At 42.0% G+C, this 19519-nt stretch overlaps 1 protein-coding gene across 3 annotated transcripts in view; it reads right to left on the reverse strand.

Annotated features, from left to right (window-relative positions):
- The window catches only part of RCOR1 (REST corepressor 1), a 559543-nt gene that overhangs the window by 39535 nt on the left and 500489 nt on the right, over positions 1–19519 (reverse strand). For 2 of the 3 annotated variants that reach the window (XM_044074530.1, XM_044074532.1), the window contains one exon: positions 8116–8193. The exons of the other annotated variant lie outside the window; for it this stretch is intronic. In XM_044074530.1, coding sequence (XP_043930465.1) covers positions 8116–8193 — 78 coding nt within the window. The remainder of the gene's footprint in view (positions 1–8115; positions 8194–19519) is intronic. 3 annotated transcript variants of the gene reach the window in all.

Consider the following 19519-nt stretch of genomic DNA (forward strand, 5'->3'; position numbering starts at 1 on the left):
CTAAATCACCCTCACATTCTAGATGGCATCATATCACAGTCATGGGTTTGTTTAATCTTTCATATAAAACTATACATCTGCATATCTTCATTGTGTCCTTCATTTTAGTTGTTAGCTATATGCAAGTCCCAAAAGTCAAGCTACAACATCCTCTGGGCCATCTCTTTACTCCCCAACACAGGACCCAAGTTTCATAGACCCAGTGTCTCCAGCAAGCTAAAGATAACTGTAAGGCCTGGGCTACACCCACAAGAACATTTGTTCATGTTTCAACGACTGACAAATGTGTAGGTGGCTGTAGAGGTAACGTGCAGTATGTGGAAAACACTTCTTCCAGCCTCTTTTAGGTTTGTCTGCTTGGCTATGATGCAGCACCTACAACTGCCAGTTTTGAGTTTTGTTTTGTGCTCCCCCTACTCTATGACTGGGTGTGTTTACCTTTCTTGTAGCTAAGCTGCATCCTAGGGAAACCACCAACATTATATAAACCAGTCCTTGGAAAAAATACAAAATGCTCTACTATAACAAAGATACTCTATGAACTCTCTTGTCTGAAGGGGAGATGAGATCTTGGCTATTACTTGCATAGCAGCAAAAATAAAGTCAAGTCAAAATCTCCTAATATCGCTCAATGGAAGCATGCAGAGTGAATAACAGAGACAAGCTGAAACTTTTCAATACTCCACAAAATAAGTGAGGTACACTGGAAAAGGTCAGTGGGGAAAGTTCTAAACCTGTTAAGAAATGTCCTCTGATAATTTACAACAGTCACACACTCAGTTCAGGTCTCTGGGTTCCGACTTGATGGGATCTAAGACACAAAGGGTGGGAAGGTGGTTCCCTAGTTATGAAACCAAAACCGTCTCTAGAACTGGCCAAAATGGGTAGAATGGATATTTGTTTGCAGTCTGCTGAAATGTCTAAATCTAAAGACTGTTTCTCAGATAGTGGGGTCACCAGCAGCTCTTCAATAAATAATGAACCTCTCTGTTAAGAAAGTACTGGAAAACTTAGCAAACTATGAGAAAGGCCACTTCAATACAGCTCAGCATCAGTTTCATATGGCGAAAATCTAAACTGTAGTACACAGCTACGAACCTGGTCACCACCTTCACATACTCTACTAGGCAAAATGATCCGAGGCCGCTGCAATAACAACTCCAAAGATGTCAGTTCAGTCGTGATGAAGGTAAAGCTGTATGCACTACAGCAATGGAACTGTTTACAATTGAAAATACAAAGCAATGAATCAAGTAAGGAGAAAGCTTCCACCTGTACATCCTGGAAAATGGCAAGAGCAAATTCCTCTCCGGCTTTAAAATGATAATTCAGCTTGTAATGAGTTGTAATGTGTGGACAGAAGACCAAGACCAAGTAGCACTCTCACAGAAGTCTCTGACAGAACCTCCTGAAGAAAACCAGGGGTGGTGTAAGTTCTTTAGTACACTTGAAATGGAAATCCACAACAAATGTTCAACCATCTGGAAACACTCCACTGGCCTATTGTCTACAGATACATGGCCAAAGCTGTTTCTGTGGCCCCATAAAAACTTGAGGATGAGGCTAGACGGGTAGCAGATGTTTCTTCTCGGCAAGATCAACACAATCACATCTGGAATGAACAAAAACTGAAGACAGCAAGATACTTCTCTCATGGAAAACAGTGTAGTGCTGAGAGCAAATTAAAACTTGCAGTTCTGAAAGTCTCCTAAGTGCTGTAACAAACGGCAAACAAAGCTCTTTTAAAGTAACAGAAAAAGCAAGTGCAAAGGAATACATTTGACTGGTTTACAGAATTAGTTTGACAGCACAGAAATTTAAGGATATGAGGTATTAATGAGCTACTTCCTATGGTATATGGTTTGATTCCCACAGCCTTCATTTGCCTACTGTGTACCTCGAGAAAGTTACTTAACCAGGTAGTGTTTCGGAACAACTGGAAATTTAGGCTACATTCCCTAATGGTCTTACACACTGCTAGAATAGTAACTTGCCTTTGAACCTAAAGGGAACCAAGACCTTGGTGTGTTAAAGTGAACATTTTCCTTCCAAAACAGTTGCACATAAGAAAGGTAAGTAAGTGATGGATCCCAAGAAAAGCAACTTGACATGGCACTTAGGTGCATTTGCTATACCCCTGTACCTCAACCTCTACGGAAGAAAGTCCTTACATCTTGTTCACAGTCTGTCTTTTTGAAAAATAAAGAGTTGCTATTAAATTACTGCCTCTGTAAAATTGTACTTTAATACCTGCAGACACCTATGACCCAATAACCACTGTGATGTAAAGGCATATTAGTGTGGGTTTGTGCCAACAGGCATTACTGGACATATACCAATGCTATCCTACTTGACATCACTAAGGTTTATTAGGCCACTGGCTTCCATATCTATAAATGTGCAATTTTATGGAGACATTATCTTAAAAGTAGTTCTTTAATTTTCAGAAAGACAGACTGCAAGGAAGACTTAAGGGCTACCTGTACCGCTTGCTATAATGCAAACACATTACAAATGCAAATGCAGGCAATTTTAACTAAAGGGAAAGATGAAGACAATGTGAGGAAGAAAGATTTTTTAGACAGACAAACGTTATTTAAACTAGTAAAGATTCTTAGACTGGACAGGTATATCAAAATTATAACTTCATAGTAGTAAGCTTTCTGGCTCCATATAAGATCCAAACAAAAATCAAAAAAAACTTAAAGAAGAAAATGAGTGATTACTGGGAATCAGAATGTCATTCTGCAAACTGTAGGATGAAGACAATGAAGTGATAAATAACCTGATTTCCACATTCTCCTGGTGAACAAACTAGATGGTAACTGTCAAGAGGTACAGAAGTCATAGCCGCCTTGATGCAAGTGGAGCAAGGAGAATTAAACCACTTCCTTTTGCTCTCGCCTTTAAAAGTCTTCGAATAAGAGGAATCCAGACAAAAGCATAGAGAAGGGACGAAGGAGACAAATCCACATTTAGAACCTTCCACTTTACCAAAGTCACGTGCAAAAATCTCAGGACTAAACTGACACCTGTCCAGATTAAATGCATGACTCATACTGGAACCCTAGTTATGCCGCTGTAAAATGAATGTTAAAAGAGAGAGTTCAAGTTCTCATGACTTCGACAGACTGATGCATTAAAGGAATCTGGGACTCCTCCACGTATGAAATAATGACAGACTGCAAAATGCCCATACAATTACCATTTGACCCAGATATACCTAATGGTAGGCCCGTGCTAGAAATCAGAAAACATCAGGAATGGCTAAAACAACTTGCTACCATATGTGACTATAATATAAGGGAACAGGCGTTCCATCTATGGAAAAAGGTGCCAATATTACCAGCTGAAGAAAACCTTCCCTGTGGAACAAAAGTACTGGTAAAAGTGTTCCAAATGGAAGGACCATGGGCTAGCAATTGGCAAGGCCCTTTTGAAGTAGTGGAACAAATTGGACCATTAGTGTACAAAATCAAAGGAAAAAAAAAACAGAACAATGTTGGTACATAAAGATCAACTAAGAATGATCAAAAACAGTGAGCAATGTAAATCTGATTACGTGTACTTTCTTGTAGGTTTCCAACAGAAAAAAACATAATGAAATTGACATGGTTTAAAGTGCATCCTTTTGGAAATCCAGTTTCAGATGACCAAAGGCAAAATCAATCGACAATGGAAATTTTACTTAAAGAATGTTTTTTTAAAGCAATAACAACTGTCATACTAATTATCATTGTATTGCTTAGCATTAAATTTATTTACAATCTGTTAATGAAACCATAAAGTTACATAAAAAAGAAAGTAAAGAAATATGGAAAAGTGAACAAGACTGGTCACCATCTTTTTAAACCTTTTTGGCAAGACAATGTCGGTATGCAAAAAGCATGAATGTTTCTAATTGTTGGGTATGTAGTTTAATACCAAAAAAAAAAAAAAAAAAAACGGGTTATGCCTTTAATACCTATTCCACTAAATTCCCTTAGTACTTGGAGGATATTAATAAATGAGACAGGAGATCAAATCATAAATGTACAGCTACGTAAAGCAAGAGTACAGTTATCTGCTATAGTGCAGGGAATCACATGTTTTCAACAAAATGGAACTGTTCCATTGGGTAACAGTAATTGTATTCAAACAATTGAAATGATAAACTTTCACAACCACATACCGATACGTGGACCCTTAACTAGTATTTTTTCATGGTTTTCCTATTTTAATACCAATTAAGGGTCAGTTAATATTAAGTGACACAGCAGTGTTTCATTTTTCACAAAATGATAAAAACTAATGTAAAACCAATATTACATGTTGGCGAAGTAAAACAGATAAAAACTTTACAGTCGTACATGACAAAACTCCTACTATGGGGCAAGTAAAGGGTAGTCTGGTAAATAGCAGTGTTGCTCTGTCAGATGGGTTATATTACATCTGTGGTAAATATGCTTATAAATGGTTACCAAAGGGATGGGATGGCACCTGTTATATAGGGCTAGTGGTACCAGCAATGCATCATGTAAAAGAATTACCAAGAGGAAGCATTAGAAATGCAAAAAAGAACAGGGATATATTACCTGTGATTGAAAGTCCAGAAAAATCCAGTACACACCTTAGATACATCTCGTATCTATCATCAAAATCTTGATTATATTAAATTAAAAGATATGGATTTAGGAGATGATGTAATCTCTGGAGCAGGTATTTTCCCTTGGTATGGGGCTGCAAAAGCCATCTGGGAGCTGAGAAAACTATCCAAACTAGTTGAGGTATTGGCAAATGCTACTTTCAATGCAGACCTTGACATTACTGTTGAAATGACAGCTATACGAACTATGGTTTTACAAAATCGAATGGCATTAGATTACACACTAGCATCCCAAGGGGGTACATGTGCCTTAATAGGAGAACAATGTTGTACATTTACTCAAGACAAAACAGAATATGTAAAAGCACATTTAGAAGTGATTGCACAAGTGTCTCAACATACTAGAAAAAAATGGAATGATGATTGGAGTGAATGGTTTAGTAGTCTATTTACAGGATGGACAGGAAATATTATATTTTTTAATTTCTTTTATTGTTATTGTAGTGCTTGGCTGCATATTATTTACATGTATTAAAGTCTGCTTAACAAGAGCTAGTCAAGTTGCTGTTGTTAATTGTCATAATGAAAAAGTATTATCAAGTAATGCTGAATTTGTATCCCTGGTTTGAAATAAAACAAGAGAGGGAATTGTTAGAGTATGCTCAAGAAAATATTAAGGTTGAAAGTAATTCTGCTACAAATATGTACCATAAATAAGGTATAAAATAAAGCTTGCTTAAATGTAGAAACACAGTTTAGCAATATGTGATTAGCATCCATACTAAATGACTGTGGCTTGAAAAATAAGGAATTTGCTTAATGGACATGTCTCCTACAGAATCAGCAAAAATGTATACATTTCACACTGTCAGCAAAAAAGATGACTACAAAAAACAGAATGTGTGCATTTCACATGGTCAGTAAAAGCAAAGATGTGAAAAACAGGATGTATGCATTTCACATTGTCAGTAAAAGCAAAAATGTGAAAAACAGGATGTATGCAGCTTCTTTAAAGAATGGACAACAGACATGTTTCTATCATATAACACTGTTAACTAAGGATGTTTGAATGATCAAGTCAGCATTTGTCCCCAAGGTGTTTCCTTAAAAGACAATACCACATGTTTTTCTGCAAATACCAGCAAACAGATGTTCTCATACATAGTCCAAAATAGAATACCAAGAGAAAAACAGGATTTGAACTGCGTGACTAAAACTGTATACAAGAACCGTAAATTAAATTATGCTAGAGATAAAGGTATTTGTGAAGGAACGCACTTGTTCTGTGGTAATATTGTATCTCTCAGATCATCCATAATGTTTGAGAAGTAAACTAGAATAGTACCTGAAGCTGCAAATAAAAAGTCTTTTATTGGTTACTGTTTTTTAAGTGACAGAGTTTTAGGTGCTGCAGCAGTGTTTACTCTGCAAGTTTCTGTGGGCAACAGACTGTGAATGCAATTATAACTAAACTCTGATTTAAGAAAACCCAGCCAGCAAGCCTGTGTCTTAAGAAGACTTCAATCCATCACAGTAAGCAGCCCCTTATCATTAATCTTTCATCAACCTTGAGCAATAGACTGCTTCAGTAAAATGTCACAACTTCTCCTGGCCCTGGGCAATCTTGGAGGATCTTGCATCAAGTAAAAAGCTTGAATGGGGCAAGGGCAGAGGTTTACAGTGGTGGTGGGGGGCTTGTCCCACACCACACATGGCTATTAAGTAAATTTTGCTGAAACTGAGCATTAGTGTAATAGGACTCGATGGACCATATTGTAGCCCTTCAGTTTTTGGATTTATTTGTGTGTGTGTGTGTGTGTGTGTGTGTGTGTGTGTGTGTGTGTGTGTGTGTGTGTGTGTGTGTGTGTGTATATAGAACAGGAGGATTTTTCAAGGAATTATTTTGGGAATAAAATTCTATTTTTTGTACATAATCTTCAGGATGTATTCATGCCAGACATCTGTGAAAACGGTCTTCCAAATGTTCAGGATGTTTCCAGATCCTACCCTGATCAAAGAACCCACCTTAATCATGGGGGAAAATGAAACAGAAAGGCGGTGAAACAGGACCCTCTTTTCTACAGAACAGTAGGACTTAAGGAAGAACACTCTGTCTAATCCAGAAGACAAAAGGTGTCTAAGCCTACCCTTCTTTTTCATTAGAGACTGGGCATCACTTACAAACAGGGTTACTGCCTTTTCACATGGACAATGTGGGAAGTTTTTATGGAAAGATTATATTTTGCAGCACAAATCACAGCCACAAACAGTGTAATGGACTGTATTTCACTTCCTTGCCAAAATATTAAGCTCAAACTTGTAGAATTTGAGCCATTTCTGTTATTTCATATCATACTAAGGTATTACAGATATGCCTTATGCAACTAATAGAGGAAACTTGGGAAATATTTTTGTGACTGATATCTCGGGACTTTTGCCATTTTTCATGTATTTTCAGAGTCCACAACTGGCTGCTGGGGACTGTCCTGTATAAACTGGGACAGGTGGTATCTCTACCTACAATAAGGTCTTTGTCTAGTGGAATTACCTCTGAAAGGAGGTTGGGGCAGAAATCTTTTTATGTTGTAAAAGAGTTTTATCTATCCTGACTAGAGAAATGAAGAGAATTGTCATTCTGAATAAGAGACTGAACATCTGGACCAAACAGGATTTCTGATGAGATGAGGTGGCTGCCTCTCTCATTTATGTCAGGACATGATCGAGCAAAAGATGGCATTATATCCAAACCTGTCTTCCTTACCATACATGCTGAAGTTACATATCTAAACAGAAAAAGAAAGCAACAGAAGAAAGTTTACAAAATAGAGGAGAAATCTTTGAGGCAGCGAGACAGAAGCCATTCATACAAAAATGTCTGTGTACATCCTTGGGGGGTGGGTGAGAGGGTGCTTCCTAGATAGTAGTGGAGAATAATCTCATTCTGATAACAGTTCATTTTCACATCTAAAATACTTTCACCAGAAGAATAAAAAAAGCATGGTTTTTCAGTACAAAATCAACATCAAAGGCTACCTCTTAATCAAACTTAGCAGCTGCTGTATCAACTTGCTCTGTGCTAAAACAGAACATAAACAAATGAGCAAAATCATCCAAAGGAGGGAACAGAACAATGTCCAAAGGAGGAATGAGAACAGAAAAAAATGAAGGCATTTCTCAAGTGACTCAATGTGTCTCTCAAACACACTAGAGCCGTCCTTTAAACATATCCTCTGGATATCAAAATTCTGATTGTCTTATTCAGTCTAAACTAGAGAAATAAGTACCATGTAAAACACAACTTTCTATTTCCATCCTGTCACAGCTAGTGGCTGTCAATCTACCACGAATAATTTATGACATAACTACTGTTAACCAGGACTCAATCATCGTAGAAAAATTCAATTCCAAGACAGGGCAATAGCAGGAAATAATCCAAAACACAGCTGTGACTCTCCACTCAAAGTTTGCAAAACACCGAATGCAACTGATGCACAGAAAGAATACTCACTGTATAAATTCTCATTCCTCACCTCTGTAGGTCTGTAAATATCTACTCCACCAGCCAGTTTTTCCTTAAGAGCACTATTTATTTGCTTGATTGTCTGAACCTGAAATGGAAATTTACAGATGGACACAAATAGAAAATTAAAATAGTGTGATGCATAAGAACAAAGCAAAGAAAAAGTACTGTGCAAATGAACAAAAACACTGGACTATTAAATCAAAAAAAGAATGCAGTTGATGTGATGGTTAAGAACACAGTGTTATGTAAATGGACTCGCCAGAACAAATCTCACTGTACTCAGCAATTCAGTGGTAGTTTGGTTTAACATTCTAACTATACTATTTCTTATACGGCAACGATCAAACACATTATTCAGATAAATGCTGCAAACCTGTAGTGTTTTCAAGCAATGCACCTAGTGCTTTTCTAAGTCATAACCTTATTTTATCAGCAAAGCTGCTTTTTTTGTATTCTCCAGGACATCAGCAAAATACATTAAGTGGCTACCTCAGCAGGAAAGAGCACGCAACGCAAATATAATGACTTGCAAATAGTTAATACAGAACTTAGTGTGAATTACCAAATTAAGATAAGGGAACTAGTCCCCCTTCTTCAGGAAGAAAGGTCTCAAAAGCCTGATGTACTGGTTCAATGTCACAATGACAAACACAAACTCTTTTAAAAAATTGATAGACTGATCAGATCAATGGCTATCATGCTCTAGGTTAGCTTGTACACACTGACGCCATTTTCTAGCAATTTCTTGTCAAGCAGCACAATGTAAACAAAAGGTAAAAATGTCTATGCTATAAAACTTTTACACAACTTTGTGCAATAGTCAATAATACTATAAACATGCAAAACTGTAGAAAACTGATTACCAGAAAAGTAAGTAAAAAGTATAACTAAATATTTAGAATACAAGGTATGTCATGATGACATGTGAACAAACAGCACTGCTTTAAAGCCAAAGTCAACGTAATGTCAGAAAGAATAATTGTGTAAAATCTTACCATAACCATAGATGTCATTCTCTTCCATGTTGCAGTATTCTAGGTGCGGGATTTCATGCCCTCAGGCGACTCGTACGTCGGCTCCTATACAAAAGCTTCAGCTTGGCTGTTGGAATGTGCTTGGGACATCACATGCAGGGCCATAAACCAGGGGCCTTAAATGCGACATCTGCATGCAAAATCCTCAGAACTTGAAGGCCAGCAGGCAGAGAAAAAGGCCCAGCAGGAGGAATGCCAGTTGTTTCCAGGTGTGTGACTTGGAGACCTGCTGTAATTTAGGTAGTACAGGTAAGGAATAGGACCTGGGGGGATTGGTGGGCAGGAAGGAATACTGTAACATGGAAGAGAAGGACATCTATGGTTACGGTAAGATTTTACACAACTATTCTATGTCCTTCTATTCCTATGTTGCAGTATTCTAGATGTGGGAGCATACCACAGCTTATGCAGATGAGAAGGTGGTGGTAGATGAAGAGGGTTCTACCAGACCCTGCAGGATTGCCCTGGCAAATCCTGTCCTAGCTCTGGAAACTTGGTCCAGTTTGTAATGCTTGGTGAAAGTGAGGATAGTGGCCCAAGTGGCTGCTTCCAAAATGGATACTGTGTCTAGGCCCTTCATGAAGGCCCTATAGGTGGCCACAGCTCTAGTGGAATGGGTCTTGATTCCCCCTTGGGGGTTCCTTTCCATGGTGGGAGTAGCAGAAGCAAATAGCTTTCCTGATCCAGCATGTGATGGTTTGCTTGGAAACTGCCTTGCCCAGGGCTCTGGGTTTGAAGGAGACAAAAAGCTGGTTAGTCTTCCTGATGGTCTTGGTCTTGTCTAGACAAAACCTAAGTTGTCTGTGCACATCCAGGGAGTGCAGTATCCTCTCCCCTTCATTAGAGGGTGAGGGGAAGAAAGTGGATAGATGAATGCATTGGTTAAGAGAGAGATCATTGACCACCTTAGGCATAAAGGAGGGGTTGGTTCGCAGGGACACCCTGTCTTTGTGGAAGATGATGTAGTGGGGGTGGGGGGACAGGCCTTTAAGGCCTGCAATTCTGACACTCTTCTGGCTGATGTGATGGCCACCAGCAGGACCATCTTTCCATGTGCACATCTGTAAGGAGGAAGTCCAGCCGGTTCAAAGGGGTGCTAGGTTAATTTCTCTAAGATGCAGTTAAGGTCCCAGGGCAGGGAGATAGGTTTCCTAGGTGGTCTAATGTGCACGACCCCTTTAAGGAAGAGCTTTACGTCGAGCCTGGCAAGCAAGGGGGGGTTCCAGGGGCAGGCAAGCTGCTATGGCAGAGAGGTATATTTTTACCAAAGAATAAGAAAGCCCACTCTATCAATTGACACAGGTAGTTTAGAACCAGGGGAACCTCAGTGGAGCTGGGGTCCCTTCCCTTGTTCAGACACCATTTTGCAAATCTTTCCCACTTAGCAAGGTAAGATTTTCTGGTGGTAGATTTCCTTGCCTCCCTTATGACTGAAAGCACGTCCTCTGAGTAGTGGTGTCTGAAAAGGATCAAAAGTTGATCACCCACAGAGTCAGAGACAACATCTGAAAAGTGTGGGTGTAGGAGAGTTCCTTTGTCTTGTGTCAGCAGATCCACCTTGTAGGGTAACTTGAAGTGACTGCCCTTGGCTAGTTTGTGAAGTAGGGGGAACCAGTGCTGCCTTGGCCAGTAGGGAGTCACTAACAAGATTTTTGATTTGTCTTTCTGAATTTTCAGGAGGACTTTCTAAATCAGTGGGAATGGGGGGAAGGCATAAAGGAACTTCCCTTCCCAAGGGAAGCTGAAAGTGTCCACTCTCCATGCTAGAGGGGAGTGGGGTTTTGAGCAGAAGTTCTGCAGTTGCATGTGCTGGGGGGGGGGCAAACATATCTATTTGTGGAGCAACCCACCAGTGGACTATGTCTAGGAAGACCTCCCTGCTCAGTATTCACTCGTGCTGAGGTGAGGAGGTCCTGCTCAAGAGATATGCTTGGTGGTTGTCCTGTGAGGGGATGTAGGCTGCTTAAAAGACTAAGTTGAGATGAGAAGCTAAGTCTCATATCAGTAGTGATAGACTGCACAGCTGATGGACCTTTGTTCCTCCCTGCTTGTTGAGGTACCACATCACTGTAGTGTTGTTGGGACAATCTGGAGCACCCCTGGAACCAGAAGGGGGTGAAGGTCTTTAGAGCTAAGAAGACTGCTTTCATTTCCCTGATATTGATGTGTATGGACTGAAGAGAGGGATGCCACTTTTCCTGAATCCTGTAAGAGGCCAGAGTTGCTCCTCCAACCTGAATCTGAGGCATCTGTATGCATTACTTAGGTTGGGGTGGGTGGTTGTAGTGGGAGCCCTGGGTTCAGTTGCACTTGCTGGACCCACCTACTGGATTTCTGTTTTCAGACAGGGAAGGAGGGGGATGTCCTGCTCTAGGGGATGTAGGTGCTGGGACCAGATGTTTTTGAGGTACCACTGTAACTTGTGCATGTGCATTCTTGCCAGTGGTAGCATGAGGATGGTCACTGCCATTAAACCCAGGAGATGAAGAAATTGCCTTGCCATCACCTTTTGGGATAGTAGAGCTTCCTGGAAGTGGGAAGTCAAAGAAACAACCTTGTCCTGTGGTAGAAAGGCCTTCATTGTGTCTGTTCTGATTCTGCAGCCTAGGAAAAATTTGTCCTGGCTTAAGATCAGAGATGATTTGAGGAGATTGATGGTGAATCCTAGGTTCTGCAGAAGGGGCGTGGTGAAATGTAGATGCTTCAATAAAGCATCCCTGGACTCTGCCAATATCAGGATGTCATCCAGATAAGGGTGAATCTGTATACCCTGAGTTCTGCAGAAGGCAATGGCTGGAGCCAGGCACTTTGTAAAGACTCAGGGGGCTGTGGATAAACCAAAGGGCAAGGCAGTAAATTGGAAGTGAGAGGCAGGTCCGGAGAAATGCAAGAATTGTCTGTGGGAATTCCTGATGGGTATGTGCAGGTAGGCCTCCTTTAGGTCCAGGGTAGCCATGAGGGCCTTGGCTGGAATGAGGGGTAACAGAGTGGGAAGAGAGAGCATTTTGAAAGCTGGTACCTGAAGATGGAGGTTTAGGAAGGGCAGGTCTAAGATGGGTCTCCAGGGACCATCATTTTTGGGGACCAGGAAGAGGCAGGAGTAAAACTCCTTCTCTTCCTGTCCTGGAGGGACAGGTTCTATGGTGCCTACTTTTAAAAGGTCTGCCTTCTGGGGATGAGAGGAATGCCTCTTCTGGGTGGCTTCTCTTTCCAGGATAGGAAGTATGCTTTTTGAATAATGTTTAAGACCCATTGGTCTGAAGTGATGGATTGCCAAAGGGGAAGACAGTGGGAAAGGCAGGATGAGAGGGGAAGGTGGGCAAGTCAGTTGCCTTTGCCTGGCGTGAGATAAGCCATCTGGGCAGTTGTATTTAAGCTTGCACCCAGGAATATTATCTCTTGAGAAGGTACTAGTTTTGATTTCTGTTCGTTGACTGTGTACCCTAGGCATGGTAGTCATCTCTTTACAAAAGCCAGATGCTGTAGAAGAATGTCCTTGTTCTCTGCTTGAATGAGACAGTTGTCCAAGTAAGGATATATTTGTATTCCTCTTTGTCTGCAGTATGCAATTACTGGTGCCAGGCACTTTGTGAAGACCCTGGGCGCAGTAGATAAGCCAAAGGGCAGTGCAGAGAATTGGTAGTGCATTGACCAGCTTTGAATCTGAGGTATCTTCTGCATGTTTCAATCCAAGCCTTCTTGCCCAACATGGGCAGAAGCTGCTGTAGAGTGAACATTTTGAATTTTGGAATATCCAAATATGTGTTTAGAATAGATAGGTCCAGTACTGGTCTCCACTTAGAAATGGTTTGCTTTGAAATAGCCTTCCCCTCTGCCCCTGCAGCAAATGCCAACAGCAGTTGTTTAGATTTCCTTTGAGGTCTAGTCCTGTCCAAGTAAAATCCAAGTTGTCTGTGCACATTTAAGGAGTGCAGTATCCGTTCTCCTTTGTTCTGTGGATTAGAAAAGAAGGTTGGCAAATGAATGGATTGATTAAGAGCCACACTGGATACCACCTTGGGCATGAAGGAGGGATTGGTCCTGAGCGACACTCTGTCTGCATGAAAGATGATGAAAGGCTCCACTGCCATAAGGGCCTGTAATTCAAATACCATTCTTGCTGAAGTGATAGCTAAAAGGAAAGCTGTTTTCAAGAAGGGAACTCTGCACTTGCAGCTGGCTCGAAAGGAGGAAGAGTGAGTTTTTCCAATACAAAGTTAAGGTCCTAGGCTGGAGTTGGAGCTCTCCTGGGTGGTCTTAAGTTTTTGGCCGCTCTGAGGAACTGCTTGAGCAGCGGGTGAGAAAAGAGTGGTGGTTCTGTGTTGTAATGAGCTGAAATGGCGGAGGTGTGAATTTTGATGGAAGAAAAGGAAAGGCCCTTGTGAAGCATCTCAGTTAAATATTGAAGAATCGGAGGTAAATTGGATGCTGCTGCGGCCATCCCTTGAGTTTGGTTCCCGGCACAGAATCTTTTCCATTTTTCAGCATAAGACTTTCTAGTACTAGGCCTCCTTGCCTCCAAAATGACCTCCAACACTTGTTTACTGAGGGATGGTAACAGAGAGATTAGGTAATTAGCCAGGCTGCCAGGTTTAGGGTTTGAAGCAGGGGGTGCAGAATCTGGCTCTCCTGCTGTGACAGCAGGGTAGGGGTCTGAGGCAGATGCCATGGGGCTAGCAGTGACACATTGCGCAAGAGGGGGTACCAGTGTTGGCGTGGCCAGTCTGGTGCAATCAGTATCATCCTTGGTTTGTCCCGTTTGATCTTTAGTAGTACTCTGGAGAGGAAAGGCAGAGGAGGAAAGGCATAAACTGATAGATTTTTCCAGCTGAAGGCCAGAGCATCCACTTTTCCAAGCTTGTTTGTGGGGAGTCCTTGTGCAGAATTTGTCCAATTGGTAGTTCTGGGGGGAGGCAAACAGGTCTATATCTGGGCTCCTCCATTTGTTTATCAACGTTGAAAATCTTTGGTTCCAGTTTCCACTCGTGTGGGTCCATGAGATTTCTGCTTAGTTCGTCTGCCAGTGTATTTAGTTTTCCTGGTAGGAATTGAGCCTGTAGATGCACTTGGTAGCTCAAGGCCGTGTTCCACAGACCCATGGCTAGTCTGCAGAGGGGGTAAGAATGGGTACCCCCACTGCTTGTTTATGTACCACATAACAGTGGTGTTGTCCGTCTTTACCATTAATTGTCCTGGAAGAATGTGGTCCTTGAAGGCTGTCAGAGCATTCTGTACAGCTAAAATTTCTTTTTGATTGATATGCAGGTGCATTTGACGTGGGTTCCATTTGCCCTGAATGCACTTCCTTGCCAGGTGAGTCCCCCCCATGCATAGTCTGATGCGCCTGTTGTTAGGGTTTGGGCGGCAGGGGGTAGAGTGAATGGTAGTCCCTTGTTTTGGTGGCAGGCCTCTGCCCACCAAAGGAATTCTAACAGTAAGCAAGGTATGATAGGAATCATTGCTTCTAGATCCTGAGAATGTTGACACCATAGGCTTTTTAGATACTGCTGTAGTTTCCTCATATGCAGTCTTGCATATGGAATTAGTAGACTGCAGGAGGCCATGAATCCCAAGGTTTGCAGTATTTGCCTTGCAGATAGCAGTTTTTTTGTGACCACTAGTTTGAAGTAAGTTGTCATTTGTTTCTCTGGCGTGAGGAAAGCCATCAGGGAAGTTGTGTTCAAGCTTGCTCCCAGGAATATAATTTGTAGATGTGACTTCTTTTCGTTTATGGTGTACCCCAGACAAGTTAGCACCTTTTGTACAAATGCCAGATGATGCAAAAGTATGACCTGGCTTTCTGCCTGAATTAGACAATCGTCCAGGTATGGGTATATTTGAATATTTCTTTGCCTGCAAAATGCAATGACTGGAGCTAGGCACTTTGTGAATACCCTGGGCACAGTAGATAAGCCAAAGGGCAGTGCAGAGAACTGATAGTGCATGTAGCCTGCTTTGAAGCGTAGGCATCTTCTGCAAGAGTCCCTGATTGGGATGTGCAGGTAGGCTTCCTTTAAATCCAGTGTTGCCAACCAGGCATCTTTGCCTAGCATAAGAAGCAACTGGTGCAGAGTTAGCATATTGAATTTTGGAATCACCAAAAAGGTGTACAAGATAGAAAGGTCCAGGATAGGACGCCATGAGTTTTCTTTTCTGGGTACCATGAAAAGTCTCAAGTAGAAACCTTGTCCCTTTTCCTCTTCTGGTACAGTTTGAATAGCCTTTATGCTTAAGAGAGAGTACTTGCTTTTCAGCATCTGCCCACTGATTTGGGGGTAGATCTGGCCAACCGTTTGGAGTTGGTAATGTATGGAAGTGAAATCTGTATCCTTGGGAAACTATATTTAAAACCCATTTGCCCTGGGTAATGAGTTCCCAGTGTTTTGCCTGCAGAGCAATCTTTCCCCCTTAAGGAGCAGTCAGTTGAGAAGTGCTAGGAAGTTTTAGTGAAGTCATTGAGACAGTCTGCCATAGGGGGGAGTCTTACTACTCCCTGATTTGGAAGAGGGAGCCCCCCATTGCTTAGTCCTGTGTGTAACCTGGGACTGAAGCCTGGGTGTTCTGCTGGTTCTGGGTTTGGACTGAGAAAGCCTGGAAGAGGCAGGAAAGGACCAATTCTTAGAGGGCCAATGCCTACTAAATCTTGGAGGCTATACTTGTAGGAAATCTTTAACAGTTTGCATAGATTTAGCTTTTTCCTCCATCTTTTTAAGAACTTCTTCTGCTTTGTTGCCAAACAGGCGGTGCTGATTTAAGGGAGCATCCAGCAATTTAGCTTTAACATGATCTGGCAAGGACTGCTCCTTAAGCCAAGCATGCCTTCTAAGTACAGACCCAGTGAGAGCAGCCGTGCAAGATGCCTCTAGTGAATCAAAACCACATTGCAAAGTATGTTTTCCAACCTGTTCAGCAGAAAGCATTAAATCATGCAAATCCTTATTTTCTTTAACAGAGGGGGTAGGATTTTTGGCAGTGGTAGCCTTAATGCCCTTGGGTCCTTGTGAAATGGTCTCAGGATCCGCAGTAGGGTTTTTAAAAAGGAACTTGTAAGAGTCAGGAACCCTGTAATATCCATCAGGTTTTCTGGGAGCAGGAGGTAAAGAGTCAGGGGCCAAGCTAGATTCCGAAAAGGCATCATCAACAATGTCAAGCATAGGAGGGATAGCTAAAGGCCTCTGCTGGGGCATGAGTAAGAAATCCCTAAGCCTCTTTTTAGAATCAGAGTAATTCTGGCTTTCCCAATGAAAATGCTCCCTAAGAGTAAGCAAGACTTCAATAAAAGAGAAATCCTCTGGGGGAAAAGCAGAGGGAATAGAGTCCTCTGCATCAGAATCCTCATAGGTAGATAAGGGCAAATCATGGTCATCAGAGGAAACAGAAATTTCAGAGTCCTGGTCAGAAGTATAATAAGCAAATTCAGTCCTAGGTCTCCCAGAGGGGGGAGGTTGGCTTCCCCTGATTAAAGTAATAAGGTCTTCAGCCATTCTTATCATTTGTTTTTTAGGCATAGAGGCCCGACCATGTGGTCTGGGCATTGGTTTTCTAAGCATGGTTCGATATTTAGGCCTTGAAGAAGAAGATGACGTTGGTTTAATATGCAAGTCAGTAGGCCTGAATACACACTCAAAAGCTGGTGCCTGCACAGCGGCTCCAGACCCATCCAAGGTAGAGACATCCTCAGGTTCCACAGTTGAGGCATCTCGCGGCATACCGGACTACGAATGGGTCTCAGTAGAGGCCTGCAAATCTGAAGTAGCGGGTATCAGGGGCTGCAAAAGTGCCTCACTGAGTACCGGTGAACTGGCGACTGGCTTAGAAGGGTCGTCGGCAGCTTTGGACCTAGGCGGCCTGTCTCTTTCTTTATCTTTGCATTTTATCGGAAAGTCGGTAGCCGGATGGCTAACCGAAGACATATATGGATAATTGAACTGAGTACCAAAATATTTAGAAGCATAAATATACCGACAGCGGATAGTTTGTTGCTTAAATAAGGCACAAAACCGACAGTACGGATGAAAATCTTTATGGAGGTATTTGCTTTCCACAAGTAATACAATTATTGACTTTTACTGACATCGGTTTAGAGCAAGAAAAAGTTTCCCCAATGGGGTACTTAGCTTTAGTTGAAGACTTTGGTTCTGAAACTCGAAAACGAAAATTTCAGAAGTCGGCCGACCGGCACTTGCGAACTATTTCTGCTTCGGACACTGCATGGCAAGAAAGACTGATGTAATGGCGTCGGCTGCATGTTTTATACCCCTGACTACCTGACGTCACGTAAGATGAGACAGCAACCGACGCAGGACCCAAGCCTTTGATAATCAGGTCGACTGAGGACTACTGCAAGCAGATAACCCAAATGTGATGACTGCAACAGTGAAACACGAAGAACATCATTTGCTTCCATGCTACCTGGTCTTTGTTTGGAAAGTGACCCATGTGAAATATGATGCAAGTGGCTAGCTGTACAAATACATGGATTAGGCATCCATTTAACTGAGGCCAGATGTAACCCGCACAAATAAAAATAACAAACTATGACTAAGTCAACCAATTACAGGGCTTTGTTGGTCTACTATAGCTTATTTTTCTTTTGGTTCTCCCTCTCACACCTGTATAAGGTGGCAGTTAGCTGTTCATCTAGAACCATCCTCACCTACAGACCTCTTTCGGTATTACCCGGTTACTACAGGATGAAAAACAGAGCATCATGGTCAACCAAAACTACACAAGATAGACTAAATATTAGTGTATCCTTTCTAAACTATGGCACACATGCACTTTAGGACCCAAAAGTGTCAAGTGCACGTCTCCAAATTAAGGAGCATGCTCCCATATGCACGAGTTAAGGAGCTTAGTCCCACTTAACAAATTACCAAACTGCAACTTCCCTACCTTGCTTAAGTGTCACTGCAGTTACACATCTGCAATGCAGTCTTCAGAGAAGAGTACAGCTGTGTACACTTACTATAAATGTAGATGTTCAAATTGTATTCACAGTTGCAGTCTTGGCTTGTGGAATTTCCTGCTGTGGAAGCTCTTGGCTGGGCCAACTACCAGAGTAAAAATCTCCCTCCTAAGTTGGCAGACATCCTACCCTGATGTCAGTACACTTTGGTATAAAGGGAGCTGGCCAGCGCCATGACACCAGTTTTTCTTGCCCCTTAGAAGGTAGCAGCCCCCATGATGAAGCATATGCAAGGGACAAAGGTAGAAAAGTGGACTGCAGGGAGACCACCCAGGGGGTCCTCTGGATAGTGAAGAGAAAAGAAGCAGAATACTGCTGCAGGAAAAACAGGGGAAGGTGGGAGGGCAAGAAGACTGCAACATTGAATACACTCGACCATCTACATTTATGGTACGTGCACACAACTGTACTACGTTCTTTGCATTTCACTGCTGCAGTCTTGACTTGTGGGATGATTCCCAAAGCTGAGGTGAGGGTGGGGGAAAGACTGTGGGGAAGAGAGGATGTCCTGTAAGATGGCAGTGGCAAATCCTGCTCTATACTTGAAGACTGATAAACAGTAGTGTTTGGTAAAGGAAAGGAAAGATGACCAGTTAGCAGCTTCCAAAAAGTCTTTGGTAGGCACTCCTTTCAGGAAGGCAGCTAAGGTAGAAGTGGCCCTAGTAGAGTGCGTCCTTACAGTTTCAGGAGGCTTTTTACTATGATGGCTGTAACAAATGGTAATACAGTGGGATATCCATTTGGAGATGGTCTGTCTGGAGACTGGTTTCTCTTCTGAAGCAATGGCAACGGACACAAAGAGTTTGTCTGATTTCCCGTAAGATTTAGTTCTGTCAAGATAGTAATGAAGCTGTGTGTGTACATCCAAGGACTGAAGGATTCTTTCCCCCCTGTTCTGAGGCTTGGGGAAGAAGGTGGGTAAGTATATAGCTTGATTCAAGGATGTGTCTGTGACCACCTTGGGCATAAAGGATGGATTAGTCCAGAGTAATACTCTGTCTGGGTGGAATATGAGAAATGGTTCCACTGCCGTGACAGCCTGTAACTCAGAGACCCTTTAAGCTGTGGTGATAGCCAGTAAAAAGGCTGTCTTGCAGGTGAAGAAATTTAAATCAGCAGAAGCTGCCAGTTCAAAGTGGGGTTGGCGTCAATTTTTCTAGAACAAAACTGATGTTCCATGTAAGTGTTGGCAGTCTCCTGGGAGGTCTGATGTAGACCACTCGCCTAAGAGATTCTACTCCCCTAAGGGATTGTTTCATCAGGGGGGTGGCAAAAGACAGGAGGAAGAACAAGGATGTGGGCTGAAATGGCAGAGGTGTGAACTTGATGGAAGAAAAGGACAGGCCTCGGTCCACCAGGATAGCCAGGTAATCTAAAATGGCAGAGATATTGGCTGATTTGGGATTGAG

This window comes from Protopterus annectens, chromosome 6.part0 (assembly GCF_019279795.1).
Source record: "Protopterus annectens isolate FY-2018-M chromosome 6.part0, PAN1.0, whole genome shotgun sequence".
Classification (NCBI taxonomy): Eukaryota; Metazoa; Chordata; order Ceratodontiformes; family Protopteridae; genus Protopterus; species Protopterus annectens.